Source organism: Synchytrium microbalum, assembly GCF_006535985.1.
Source record: "Synchytrium microbalum strain JEL517 chromosome Unknown SmJEL517_scf0003, whole genome shotgun sequence".
In the NCBI taxonomy this organism is placed as follows: domain Eukaryota; kingdom Fungi; phylum Chytridiomycota; class Chytridiomycetes; order Synchytriales; family Synchytriaceae; genus Synchytrium; species Synchytrium microbalum.
The window spans coordinates 1,146,963-1,160,715 of NW_022158352.1; the positions used below are offsets into that span (position 1 = coordinate 1,146,963).

The window sequence follows — 13,753 nt, forward strand, 5'->3', positions numbered from 1 at the left end:
CGAGAATGGTGACGCGTCAAAGAGGCGATAGCAGATAGAACTTGGGTTTGAAGGCAAAGCTAGTTCTGTATTTTAAATATTTTAACGTCGAATTTTAGAACATTTTTTGGGCAAAGCAACTAGACTGTCAGACAACATGTCAAAAATCCCATCATAATTAGAGTTTACGTGATTTCAACGAAATTAATTTAGTTTCACACGGTCAAACACCGTGAGACCAGGTATGTCGAACATTTATACATGGTGTAATTGCCACGCGGCACGTCCTGCCTGTTTGTTTGCAAGCTACTGCTGTCGTTAATTTTTTTTTACTCAAAACATCGCAAAAACAAGCTTCAGAGCTTAAACGAAACAAAACATAGTACAAGTAAGCATGAATGTCTCGAGTCCGCCATAAGCACTATATTAACACATTTTCCATTGAATTTACTCTTACAGTCATGCCTGTGCCTGAATCCACTATATCAAATACGCACTTTGCAACTCCTATTGTTTACGACAATCCAAACGGATGGGGCCCATCCACTCTTCCTGCGGGATTATCTGAAATCCCATATGCCCCATACTCGAAATCGGACAGACTCGGCCGTGTAGCTGACTGGACAATCCCTGCTGATGACTACTACTATGACCGGAATCAAAACACTGGCACAGGCGGTGATCGCAGACAGCAACGACGTGGTGATGATACTCGTGGTGATAATGCTCCTACCGTAACTGCTGATGGAACCACAATCCCTCCTGCCAGACAATATAGAAGAGGTGGTCCTGCTGGTTACCGTGGCGGAAACATGAACGAACCTTTCGGTGTCGGGACGGCCTCTGCCTTCGATTATAAAGTAGCTGCTGAAGATGAGGCTACCTTCTCGCTCGTATCTACAACATCGTCAAAACCAAAACTTGGAGGATTTAGGCCTTCACGAGGACGAGGTGGTGCTTTTGGTATCGGTGCTGGTAGAGGTGGATACTCGGATGTTTCTCGTGGTAGAACAGGTTTCAACGAGAACCAGCAACGTGTTGGTCGATATGCTAATGCTAGAGGCGGAAACACGCAAGGTGGTTGGAGAGGTAGACGTTTTGGTTATCAAGACAAACCGCAACGTGTACGTGATGCTTCGGTCAAGATTGCTGCTGACTGGAAGGTTCTTCAAGAGATGGACTTTAATGCCCTAAGCAAACTCTTTTACGAAGTGGAAGCTCCTGAAGACCTGTAAGTTGCGCTATCTGGACGTTGGATGGCATGTATTTTTTGCTTTCTTGAAAGAATTGACGATGATATGATGACCATCTTTTGAATTGGGATGTTGTTAAAAACAGCATATGATGTCATATTCTTATTCACACTGTCTGATCATCGTACTCGCTGAAGACGCGGTCGAGATTGTATGAGCTTTCTCTTGTCTTGCTCTGACGATCTCAATTTTCCCGTATTTAGTGAAGTCTTTGGTGAAGCCAACTATTATGATAAAGTATTCGACCGTGTGTCGGCCAAAAACTCACAACCACTGAAATCATTCGATCGATTCGCTCCCAACCTTACAACCAGTTTCGATCCTGTCTTGCAAAAGGTAATTCTATCAAGCCAGTTGCTCTGTTTGTTTGTGCTGCATGCCTCTAGATCTACCAATTCGCCAAATACTAACAATGTATCAACCCTTCAATTTGGCAGCTGAGCAAAGAAGTAGATGGTCCTACTGTATTTGCTACTGACAACGTCTTGTCGACTCTTATGTGTGCTACTCGATCGGTATATTCGTGGGATATTGTCATTCAAAAGGAAGGAGACAAGCTCTTCCTCGACAAGAGAGATGGTACACAATTTGGTACGTGTTTTACCTTGTCCAAAAAGATTTTCACGACTTTGGAGTGTGTTGATGATTTCAATTGATTTCAATATTCAGTGAAAATGAAGACGAAAATCAAATCGTCTGTATACATGATACTCAGAAACTTCATCAATAGATTTCGTATCCGTCAATGAGAATGCTGCTGAAGCTCCTCTGGAGAGTGCTGAGAAAGAGAATCCTAATACACCACAGCAGTTGGCATTAGAAGGAACTTATGTTAACAAGAACTTTTCTCAACAAGTTCTCAAACAGGTGAGCAAAAAAATTGACCCCAGCAATATCATCATGTCATCCATCGCTACGCTCGCCAACGCATTCTTACTTATAAATACTCTCTCACTCGACCCTATAGGCTGAAAAATACACCCTCGACAATGAGAATCCATTTGTAGATCCTTCCGTTGCAGATCAAGATCCTCCTGCCTCCGCTATATACAGATACCGTAAATGGCAGCTAGGAGAAGATCTAGCTCTAGTGGCACGTACTCAAATCGACGCCGTCATTCACACACCTGGCTCGTCATCCACGTCCATCTCCGAAGAATTGATACCCGATTCATCAGCACACCCAGTAAACGATACTCTCCTCCTAAACATCAAAGCCTTGAACGAATTCGATTCCAAGGCACCAGGAGCAGGTGGAGCACCCGACTGGCGTCAGAAATTAGATTCACAACGAGGAGCAGTGATGGCCACCGAAATCAAAAACAATGGAAATAAACTAGCACGATGGACTATGGAATGTATTTTAGCTGGAGTTGATCAAATTCGTATTGGATTTGTATCTCGAGTCTCGCCCAAAGACCGATCTCGACATGTTGTATTGGGTACTGCATACTTTAAACCCAAAGAGTTGGCCAATCAGATGAATCTGAATGTGCCAAACTCTTTTGGAATATTGAAGGTTATTTCCGATCTTTGTATGAAACTTGAGGATGGCAAGTATGTGCTTGTTAAGGATCCAAACAAGGTGAGCACGAGGACGCTGTGTTTGTTGGGACTTTGGATGTATGGTGATGGCTCAAGGGTTGTTGCAAAGTTTGAGACCACGTTGGAATACGAAAAGAGGGAAGGACAAGATGCTGTCTAGATACATAGCCATTGCACCAAGAGCTGAAGATGCGTTTTGCTTTCCTCCTCAAGAAAACATAAACCATACTTCGTCCTTGCTAATATGAACTATCCTTCTTTTCTAGCCCTTGTTACGACTGTACTCTGTCCCGCTAGACACATTCGAGGAAGATGATGGTGGTGACGATGAAGATATGCCCATCCGTGATGATGGTGACATGGATGAATAAAAGAATGGGTTGCCTAACTTGATATAAGCAATCCAAAGAAATATACGCTCACTATTTTCAACGAGATGAGACGAAAGAGGCATCCGTTAAACATTGTAGTCAAGCTTAGTTGGAATAAACACAGAGCAGATTTCTAGCTGATTGCGTGGTTTATTTCATTGCTATGAGCTCGAATTTACAGTCTTGATATCGGAAAGCTTTTAACTTCTTGAAATTCAGTTTCGACACACGATCAATACAAGGGTTTCATAGTTTCGTTGACTAAAAGCTTGCATTGTTGATTTATGAATTCACGACAGGATCCCTTCCCTGAGAACCTCAGACGCCACGTCGTGTCGATTCAATAATGGTCACGCAAAGGAACAACACATGAAGACACAAAAGTTGCATGAAAGAGGCTTTTCTATTTAGAACTATTGCTTTTTTATAATTCTGATTATCTCTCGTTCAGCAAAACGAGACTTCAATGTGTGCATGTAACCTCCAAACAATCAAACTCCACAAATCCACATTCACAATATCCAATGTCCAATAACTGCAAACAAACTCAACACATCTACCACCAACCACCAGAAACAATTCCCATCCCCTAGCTTACCACCCAAATCCTTGTCAGATAGGCACCACATCGAAAAGGAAGGACACAGACTCTCCATTATGGATCCTTCTTATAGCTTCAGCAAACAATGTAGTAATATCAAACACCTTCATCTTTGGGCATTTAGCCAAATGGTCTTCTTGCGGGACACTATTTGATACGACGACTTCATCAATAGACGATGCTTTAATCCGTTCTATAGCATCACCACTCATGATGGCATGAGTAATCAAGGCGTATATACGTGTAGCTCCGAATTCCTTTAATACTTTGGCGGCTTTCGTGATGGTGAAGGAGGTATCGGCTATATCGTCGATGAGGATACAGACTTTATTTTTAACGTCACCGACTAGCATCATATCGGATGTGGGTGAGTTGACGTTTCGGCGTTCTTTGTGGACCATGGCAAAGTTCATGTTGAGTTTATCTGCTATTCCAGTTGCTCTGTTTGCAGATGAGAATTGAGGTGTCAGAAATCCAAGATTATTTTGGGCAAAAAAAAACCAAGGTGTGTGCCGATCACATCCCTGGCCTGCGCTTGCTACAATTACCTCTTGGCTCCACCAGCATCGGGAGATACCATTACAGCATTTCGATAATCTGGGATATTTTCCTTGATGTACTTTAGTATCAATGGCTCAGAGTGGAGGTTGTCGACTGGAATATCGAAGAATCCTTGAAATTGAGGATCATGCAGGTCCATGGTGATGATATGATCAGCACCTAATAAAGAATGGTTCGTTGTGAGAAAGATGAGCTGAGCAATAAAATAGAAGGATTCCACGGACTCTCCGAAAGTGTGCAAAGACGTCATTCTTCCCAAATACACACCTGCAGCCATCAATAGATTAGCAATCAAGGTACCAGAGCGAGCAGTCCAATGCTTATATCCACCAGCTGACTGTCCAGGCAGAACAGTGGGAGTGATTTGAGGCGGGATTTGCGGAGCCAAAGTAGCCACCACCACATTAGAGTGTGATGTACTAAATGTCGACATCCTTCTACCTTCTTCGGATGCATTGGAACCTGTTCTTACTAGAGATGGCATTCGAGCAGGGGTTGGTCCAACTGGACCTCCATGCTGAGCTAGTATAGCTGCGGCAGTTCCACTAGCAAATGTTGGTGGCCTCATTGGTGATATATTAGGAGGTGCTGACGTGGATAATATTTGGCTGCCAGTAACAGAGTTGGATGCAGATGCGTGGGATGATGGGGAGGTGTTGCTGTCATCAGTGGTTGCTTGGTCGCCGTCTACAACGAATGCAACTGTCGAGTCTCTGCTATTCATTTCCTTGGTTGGTACGGTGTCGGTGGAGGGTTCAGCATGGAATCTATTACTTCGTTCCATTCTAGGTGATGCTCCTCGTGATATACCAGTAGCGGATGTGGAGTTTGGTAATACGGGCACACTACCATTCATGTGTGATGACGAGGTTGCTCTCGACATGCTACCCCCAGCAGCAGGTATACTGCCATTAAGCTCGTTGAGTTGTCTCATTTTTTCGAGTTCAGCTGCAGGAACCCGTGCTAACGGCATTCCGTTTCTTTTATGAGGAGCATCTGGTTGTCGTGCATATGGGAAGCATGGTATAACAGCCGTCACTTTACTACAAGAAGAAGGTAGAGTCTAGTGAGTCACCAGTTCACAAGAGGCCAATCGTTTTCACAAACAAATAAATGAGTGTAGTAAAGGACGATATACAATGTTTGAGCTTTGCTTCATCAAGTGTCCCTTTTGAGAAACAGATACACCATCCCTTAAAGCTAGACCAAACAAGGCTACCTTCACATAGACATACCAAGACGGACACATACCTTGCACTTGCAGTTCGACAAGCAGCAATCATGATGAGCAGCTCCATAAAGTTGTCATTGACATGACCGCAACCAGACTGGACTATATATACATCGGTGTTTCTGACGGATTCACCAATCTCGACATTGGTTTCCTTGTTTGCAAATTTAGACAATGTTGACCTTGCAACCGGTATTCCCAGTCGTTTGCATACAGCCTTTGCGAACTCTGGATGAGATGAGCCTGCGAATATCTAGGTGGTACATTGGTTTTAGTTGATTGTCTTGATACACTTGCAAGCTTTTTGCTAGCAAATGATTTTTTTTGGCTTGAAGTGCAAGATAATGACAGATTCAACTCGATAAAAGCGGATACGCACTGCGATATCTCTCATGTCTTAGAGACGGTGGTGATGCTTGATATCAGCAGACAAAGACTCCTTTAGCTATTCTTGCTTGTAACTGTCGGGTCTTGAATGTTTGAAGTTGACTTTTGGGCACATTCAAGCGGTGAAGCGTCGCGAAAGAGACAAAATCACGTCTCATCAGACAGGAATCATACTTTGGGAGGCTTTCAACACGTAAAGCCCGTTTGAATCCTACAATGAGGCGTGTTTTCCAATACTGATGTTTGGAGCGACTCAATGCGTGTCGAGTTCACTTTCAAACTATGATCCCAACACCAGTAAATTGCTATTTTATTATTACTTCCAATAATTTGTCAATTCTTTAATACGTGTCTAGTTCAGAAACTAAACTGATCGACCTTGACTTCACAATCACACAACAACTCGTTGAGCTTGAACGAGAATGTCGAGCGAACAGACGGACTCTGTCTTGAATCCTGTAGATGGTCACCCAGAAACTATAGGAGATGCCGTCGCCTTAAAACCAAAGAAGACGAAGCTCTCCAAAAAGAAGCGTGAAGCCGCAAGGAAGCTTGCAAACGAAGCTACATCTCACGAGCAACCAGCTGAGGTAGTCTTCCCATCGTTTTATTTTATCTTTTATCTCAATATTCAGCTGCTGATCTTTATTCAATCGCTCATAGAAATCAATGATGGAGCATCAAGAAGCATCAGGCGATGGAGCATCAGGCGTCGAAGTCATCGAATTTGATGACCTCGAAGCATCTGCTGCTACGCCTCCCTCAGTAGTACCAGGTCATTGGAGAGGTCCATCGTCGTCAAGAGGACGAGGAAGCCCTCGTGGACGTGGAAGGGGTGATCCATTTCATGCTCGTCCATCATATAATGACAGGAATACGTATCAGCCCATGCAGAATGCTTACTTTAATCAACAATCAACTTCACCATTTACAACCTCCTCATCGTCGTCGTCATCTGCTTCGCCTTTTGCAACAAATCAACACACCGACCAATCGGCCTCAGCTTTTCCTCTGCCAAATAAACCACAACATAACAGTAAAGGCAAGCAAACACCAGAAAACTGGCGTCAAAAAAAGGATGTAATAACAGAAGAATTCAATCGTCGACGCGATCAGCCACAGCATCATTCACCACCACAAGGTCCATTCGATCACACCAATGCTATGCCGATTCCAGGACAATATGATAATTCAGCAGGATATGGAACGCAACCTCAGTATTATCCGCCATTTTCAACTCGTGGTAGGGGTCGATCGCGAGGATTTGTTGCTCCTCCACCAAACTTCCAGGCACCACCACTGCCAATGTATAATCAGGACGGTCAATTCGGTGGAAGAGGAGCTACAAAAGATCATCATAGTAGAAACAACTGTTACGAAAATGGCTACTATTCGCCGCCTCCTAGGCCGCCAATATTCGAACCAACGTATACACGTGGAGGACGTGGAAGAGGCACTGCCAGTAGAGGAGAGCACAATAGCCCACCACATCACGTAGACAATGGGTCGAATGGAAGGAACGCATCTCGCTCGGCCTCTACTATGAACGACCACATCAAGTTTGGTGGTAGTGATGACACGATGATGCCTGGTGGTAGTGGTAGTCGTGGTCGTGGATTCAAACCTGAGATGTTTGATGAGAAGGTTGCGGACAAGGAACTCTTCAACAGTATGTATTGTGTTTGTGATTGTATTTAGTAGAAGGATTTATTGATTACTTTTTTCGTTGCTCGTCCAGAGTCTGCACCCTCAACCCCCCAAAGCCAACGAAGTGGACAAGGATCAACGCCTCAAAGTCAACGAGGTAGTGCAGGACGTGAGCGTGTTGGGGGACAAAAGCTGTACGATCACCACACCAACAGTTTCCAAGCTCATGACGAAGATAGTCATCGTAATCGTCGACACAATAGCAGCAACAGTAATAGTGATTCCCTAGCTAGGCCTTCCTCCAACCGCAAAAACGGTAATAGTTCAAGTCCATTCTCACCGTCAAAATCGCCACGTAAACCCAACAATGGGAAATCGCTCTTCGATGAATACATGACAGCCGTTCAAGTAGAGGAAGGTCTCAAAAACGGCGAATTAATCAAGGGAAGCTTACGTATTAACAAGAAGAATCGTTACCACGCATACGTGCCTGTTGAAGGGCGTGAGCGAGATTTATTCATAAATGGTCAACGCCATCGTAATCGAGCATTCGATGGTGACATTGTCATTGTCAAACTGCTGGAAGGGAAAGAATTGTTGGAAGAACGTGATAAATTCTTGAGTTTCAGAGATGTCAAAAAGGCTGATTTCGATGAACGTCAAAAGAAGGTGCAAATGGCTGTTGACGAAAATATGATGCATGAAGATGATGAAGACGCAGATGAGGTATCACAAGAATCTGATGAAAAAGATGCTGGTCGTACCCTCATTGGTGCTGACGATGACGAAGATGAAGGTAATTCACGTTGTCGATTCACCAGTTACCAAGTTTTGATATTGAAAACGCAGTGAGCTCAGTTTTCGATTACCAAATAGCCCTCGCAGATCGTCAATTCGGCAAAGTAGTGTATATTTTTGAACGAAGTCCAAATCAAACCTTTTGTGGTATCTTGACCACGGATCGATACTCTCAACCAAAGGATGGAGCATCTTCTCTTCCATCTGATACACCTACAAAATCTGCCGCCAATACGAACAATGGAAATCCAGACACTCGATACATTTGGTTCAAGCCGGTTTGTGCAACATTATCTCGTTCGAAACGTTTTTGCATTAAAGACTAAACTTCTGTTGACCTTAGAGTGATAAACGAGTCCCTCTCATGACTGTATCACGATCAGATGTACCTAGCGAATTCTTGGATGATCCACAAGCATTCGCCAATACATTGTTTCGAGTTTCTGTTGCTCGATGGTCAATCAACACCAACTATCCATTTGGTCGATTACATGGTCCAGGTGAACTCCATCACATTCCGTCTAGACAAGCCTCTTCTTTAAATTCACTGACTGATCACAATACCAACAGTCGGACAAGTTGGCGCTATTGGACCTGAGACTGATGTCTTGTTGATAGAAAATGGTATCAACTGGGATGTCTTTACTGATGAAGTGTTGGGGTGTTTGCCACCCACGGTATGTCGAAAACTGGATCATTGTTATGCCCCCATTTGTTCCTTGAAAGCTTGTTAATTCCTTCTCCGTCGATTCCTAATACTTCAATTCTGACTCTAGCCTTGGACTATTTCAGAATCCGAAATCGCCAAACGACGAGACTTTAGGAACGAGAGAATCTTCACCATTGATCCTCAAACAGCTCGAGATCTAGACGATGCAGTATCATGCAAACCTCTAGAAAACGGTCTATACGAAATCGGAGTGCACATTGCTGATGTCTCTTATTTCGTCAAGGCTGGAACACAACTGGATCGTGAAGCACGCAATCGAAGCACCACGATATATCTAGTACAGAAAGCTATACCCATGTTACCACGACTGTTGTGTGAAGAATTGTGTAGTTTGAATCCGAATGTTGATCGATTGGCCTTTTCGGTTGTTTGGCATATGAACGAAGAGGGTGAAGTTGTGAATGAGCCTTGGTTTGGACGTAGTGTTATTAAGAGTTGTGCCAAGATGTCTTGTAAGTTGGTGTCATCAGCACGTTTGAACAGCGATTTTTTGGCTTCTTTTTGACGTCCTCTTGTCAAATAGATGATCATGCGCAAGCTGTCATCGAGGGCAAAAGCTGGGAAGGGTTGCCACCTGTCGACATTGGCGGTGGATATTGTTTCACTGACTGTAAGTGTATTTCAGTTTTGAAAATGACATCGCAAAACAATCCTCACCGATTGTCCACGTCATTTTAGTGACCACAGACATTCTGAAAATGTTTGAACTGAGTAAAAAGATGCGAGCACGTCGTTTTGAACGTGGTGCTCTATCGATCAATTCAATCAAGTTGTCATTTGGTCTGGACGAGGATGGTAATCCAATGAGGTGCCATCAATATGACATTCGTGATAGTAATCGTCTCATTGAAGAGGTATGAAAATCCTGTTGCTTGGGTTGTTTTTGTTCCTACCTAACAATGGTTCGAACGCGAAAACCCTAGTTCATGCTATTGGCAAATATGGCAGTCGCAACAAAACTCTGCGAAACATTCCCAGATGCTGCTCTCTTACGTCGTCATGAAGTACCGTCATCATCTGCTATGAAAGAATTTGTCGAAACTGCAAACAAGCTTGGATATGCTATAAATGCAGAGACGTCAAGTACTTTCCAAGCGTCGTTTGATGCTATTGAAAGTGAGACTGTGAGGGATGTTATGAGGCTACTCGCGATTAAACCAATGAAGAGGGCCAAGTATTTCTGCAATGGGAGCGCAGAAATCACTTCATTCCATCACTATGCTTTGAATGTGCCGTTGTATACCCATTGTAAGTTAGGAAATGGAGTGTCGCCTGTTTCGGGACAGATTCACCCCTGCAATCCTCTAACATATTCATCCTGGTATAACTATTAGTCACTTCTCCCATCCGTCGATATTGTGATTTGATTGTCCACCGTTTACTAGACTGTGCAATTCGATCTTCCAAAAACCCACTCAACACCAAAGTAGTCGATGGAATAGCCAAACGATGCAACACAATGAAGGATGCATCCAAGAATGCCCAAGAAGCATCCCAACGACTATACCTCGTAGCCTACCTAGATCGAATTGCCAAACCCAATGACTCAGTATTTGAGAAGGGCATTGTGTATCGTGTAGGACCACGATTCTATGATGTACTTGTTGAAAAGTATGGAATTGAAAAGCGGGTATGGGTTGAGGACTGTATGACTAAGGAGGGAGCACTTGGATGTGATTTCGATGAAGATAAGAATGAGCTGCATATCTTTTGGAAGAAGGAGGGTAGTAATAGTCCTGATCTTGATACGAAGGATATTGCTTTGAACGGGTCGAATGGCATCGCTTCGCCTAATGGTGTTGCTTCGCCTAATGGCGTTACTTCGCCTCACAGTATTGCTTCGCCTACGAATGCTACACATGATAATGCTATGAACGGAGACAGCAGCAACACCGATTATAGTATAGCTGCCACCAATGGAAACGCTAGTAGTAGCAGTGATAGTGATGTCAAGGGCAAAGGAAAAGCTCCAGTCGTTATCTCGGATGATAGTGATGACGAATGGACTACCGATGACGAAGAAGAAGAGGAATCAAGAGTAAAAACAGACTCTGCCGAAGCCGAACTTGTCAATAAAACAGCAACCCTTGCTATAAAATCAAGTCCAGATACCCCAATAACAACCATAAAATCACTCAAACCACCATCATCTGGATCAGCAAAGAAATCACCATTCAGCAAACGAATGACACGACGAAACATTGACAAGGATCAAGTTTATGTCCAAGTCATTAAAGTATTTGATTATGTGGGCTTGCGGATCCTTCCATTGTTGGCACGAACGCCACCTGAAGTTAGATTGTATGGTGCCAATCCGACGAATATAATTAATAGCAGAAGTGGTCGTGGAGGAGTTGCACAATCAGCAGAAGCTCAAGAAGGTTATGATTCAGCACGCAAGGACTTTGAGGACAATGTTTTGATTGAATCTTGTCCTGCACTTGCTGAAGATGCTGATTGAGAAGGGATGCTTGTTGAAGTCTATGCAATAAGAGTGGTCTGGAGGGTGTTTTGAATGCACAATCACAAAAAGGCTGTCAAATATCCATATCTTTTATTTAGTAATATTTTTTTCTCTTCGTCGCATTTGTTTTAAATAGGTCAATTTGCTTTTTAAGATTGTACAGATTCAACAACAGTTTTTAGCCATAGTCATGCAGAAAACCCAAGTGTAATAGAATATTGAGCAGGAGAAAATACATACAGATTAGATAGCATTAGAATATGGCAGTTGTATGTGTTGTGTGTGCGTTTATATTACAAAGTACGGTGAAGGGATAGATTGCGTATGTGTGATGTAGTTGTTGCTGTTAGTGATTCATCACCGATATCGGAAAAAGTAGAGCCATAAGAATACCAGGAGACAGAATAGTATCAGATACCTATGTTGTTCGTCAGAGCAAAGACATGAATCTCGTCAGTGCTGAATTTTTGGGTCTTCATAGGCAACCAAGACGAAACCTACCACATCCACCTCCCATTCTGACTCTTTGCAAACTTTTGCAGTCTGCCCATTGTAGATCCCAAGAATCCACCTGTTTTGTGGAAATCTGATTCCTACATGATGCGGGAAAAAGAGGGCCTAAGTCAAAATTTGAATCTGATCCCGTCAGAAACCGACGTATCGTACCATCTCTGACAAGAATCCATTCTGATATGTGACTTCGTCTCCAATTTTAACTGATATCTAAGAATGCGAATGAGTGTGTCAGTATGAATATCAACGCGATCTTGAGACGTCATGCAGAAATACAACACCTCTTTCAACATGGTCATTTTTTGAGCTAGAGATTCCACTTGAGTGTCGTTGTGATCTTCCATTGCGTAGGAAGCTCCGGCTGCATTGACTCCATTGATCGTGTTTGGATTTTGAGGTGGTATTGGGTATTTGCCTTGATGGCTGTTGAGGTGTTTGATGTGTGTGCGATGAGGAGAGAAGTTAGATATGTAAAGCTCAAATGACGTGAATAAATGAAAATCACATATGAAATACGTGTTAGTTCTTACCCTGTTGGCCTTAATCTGCTCATTCTCTCTCTTTACAAACTTCCAAACTTTCAACCTTCACCAGAAATCAGCAATAATTAATATAACGAGAGCCAGTTATCGCTGTCTCCAAACACCGCATCCAAGGTGCCCAAGAAACGCAGAAACAACGACGACGAAATGGATGGTAAGTCAATATGTCAAAAACAACTGGGTTATGTGAAGCATCAGACTCAACCCAATCAAATCCAGATGTAGATGACGATGATTTCGATTCTACTACAATGGACTTTGATGAGCCGATGATTCCTCATCCAGCTTCAGTCATATATGGACAGCATCACCATCATCAACAACATCACGACTTTACATCTCGCTTGGCTTCTACTATGAGCGACCAAATCAAGTTTGGTGGTAGTGATGATATGATGATGCTTGGTGGCAGTGGTGGTGGGAATGGCGGTAGTAGTGGTCGTGGATTCAAACCTGGAATGCCTGATGAGAAGGTTGTCGACAAGGATTTCTTCAACAGTATGTGTGCATTTGTGATTGCAGCTATCAGAAAGAATGTAATTTATTGACTATTTTATTTGTATACAGAATTCGATGATGATTTCGATGACGATGATTTGGGACAGGGTGGATTTGGTGCACAACCCACGGCCCAGCAGCAACAACAGCAAACTGGTGCACCACCAGCAAATGCTACACCTAGTACAAATAACACTCCTCAGCTGCAACCTACTCATCCAGAACCACGAACAAATCAACAATTACCTTCCCTTGTATCTTCTCGATCGTCTCGTTAAAGAGCCTTGTAAATTTGAGCTTGTATAGTATGGCAAAGGAAACAATGCTTTCTCATATATAAAGGAATATTTTAAAAGTCGAGATCTAGCGCGTTTGGATGTCATTCACGAAGTAGTTTCGGCATCAAGATTGTTCCTATTGGTAAGCTCATCTTGTGTGACTTGCCTTTCGCAACTTCTCACAGGTCGACAGTTTGCCCATTTCGAGCGGATAGAGACTAGTTGGAAGGGTCATCGAGGCATCTTATTCGCAAGGTATCGTCCTATTCTACTCTTTAAGGCAGCGATCAGTATTAAAACTAACCATTTACACTCAGTTCTATGAACATTTTGCCACGATTTGGCATCTTTGCTT

The 13,753-nt window shown here is 43.1% G+C and overlaps 3 protein-coding genes across 3 annotated transcripts; 2 read left to right on the forward strand and 1 right to left on the reverse strand.

The window, feature by feature from the left end:
- Nucleotides 1-440: 440 nt before the first annotated feature.
- On the forward strand, nt 441-3,148 carry SmJEL517_g01073 (uncharacterized protein; the record flags this gene model as incomplete). Its single annotated transcript, XM_031167001.1, has 6 exons — nt 441-1,210; nt 1,436-1,568; nt 1,670-1,823; nt 1,963-2,099; nt 2,200-2,817; nt 3,044-3,148. 6 exons carry the CDS (start codon nt 441-443, stop codon nt 3,146-3,148), a joined length of 1,917 nt encoding a protein of 638 aa, XP_031027256.1.
- Nucleotides 3,149-3,760: 612 nt separating this feature from the next.
- SmJEL517_g01074 (ribose-phosphate diphosphokinase) lies at nt 3,761-5,935 on the reverse strand (the record flags this gene model as incomplete). Its single annotated transcript, XM_031167002.1, has 5 exons — nt 3,761-4,190; nt 4,298-4,469; nt 4,578-5,353; nt 5,562-5,794; nt 5,921-5,935. 5 exons carry the CDS (start codon nt 5,933-5,935, stop codon nt 3,761-3,763), a joined length of 1,626 nt encoding a protein of 541 aa, XP_031027251.1.
- Nucleotides 5,936-6,350: 415 nt separating this feature from the next.
- On the forward strand, nt 6,351-11,564 carry SmJEL517_g01075 (uncharacterized protein; the record flags this gene model as incomplete). The annotated part of the gene is made up of 11 exons (XM_031167003.1): nt 6,351-6,518; nt 6,592-7,597; nt 7,667-8,371; nt 8,452-8,651; nt 8,717-8,873; nt 8,944-9,050; nt 9,150-9,555; nt 9,627-9,713; nt 9,782-9,957; nt 10,027-10,351; nt 10,438-11,564. The coding sequence occupies 11 exons, from the start codon at nt 6,351-6,353 to the stop codon at nt 11,562-11,564; spliced, it is 4,464 nt and encodes a 1,487-aa protein (XP_031027250.1).
- Nucleotides 11,565-13,753: the final 2,189 nt, after the last annotated feature.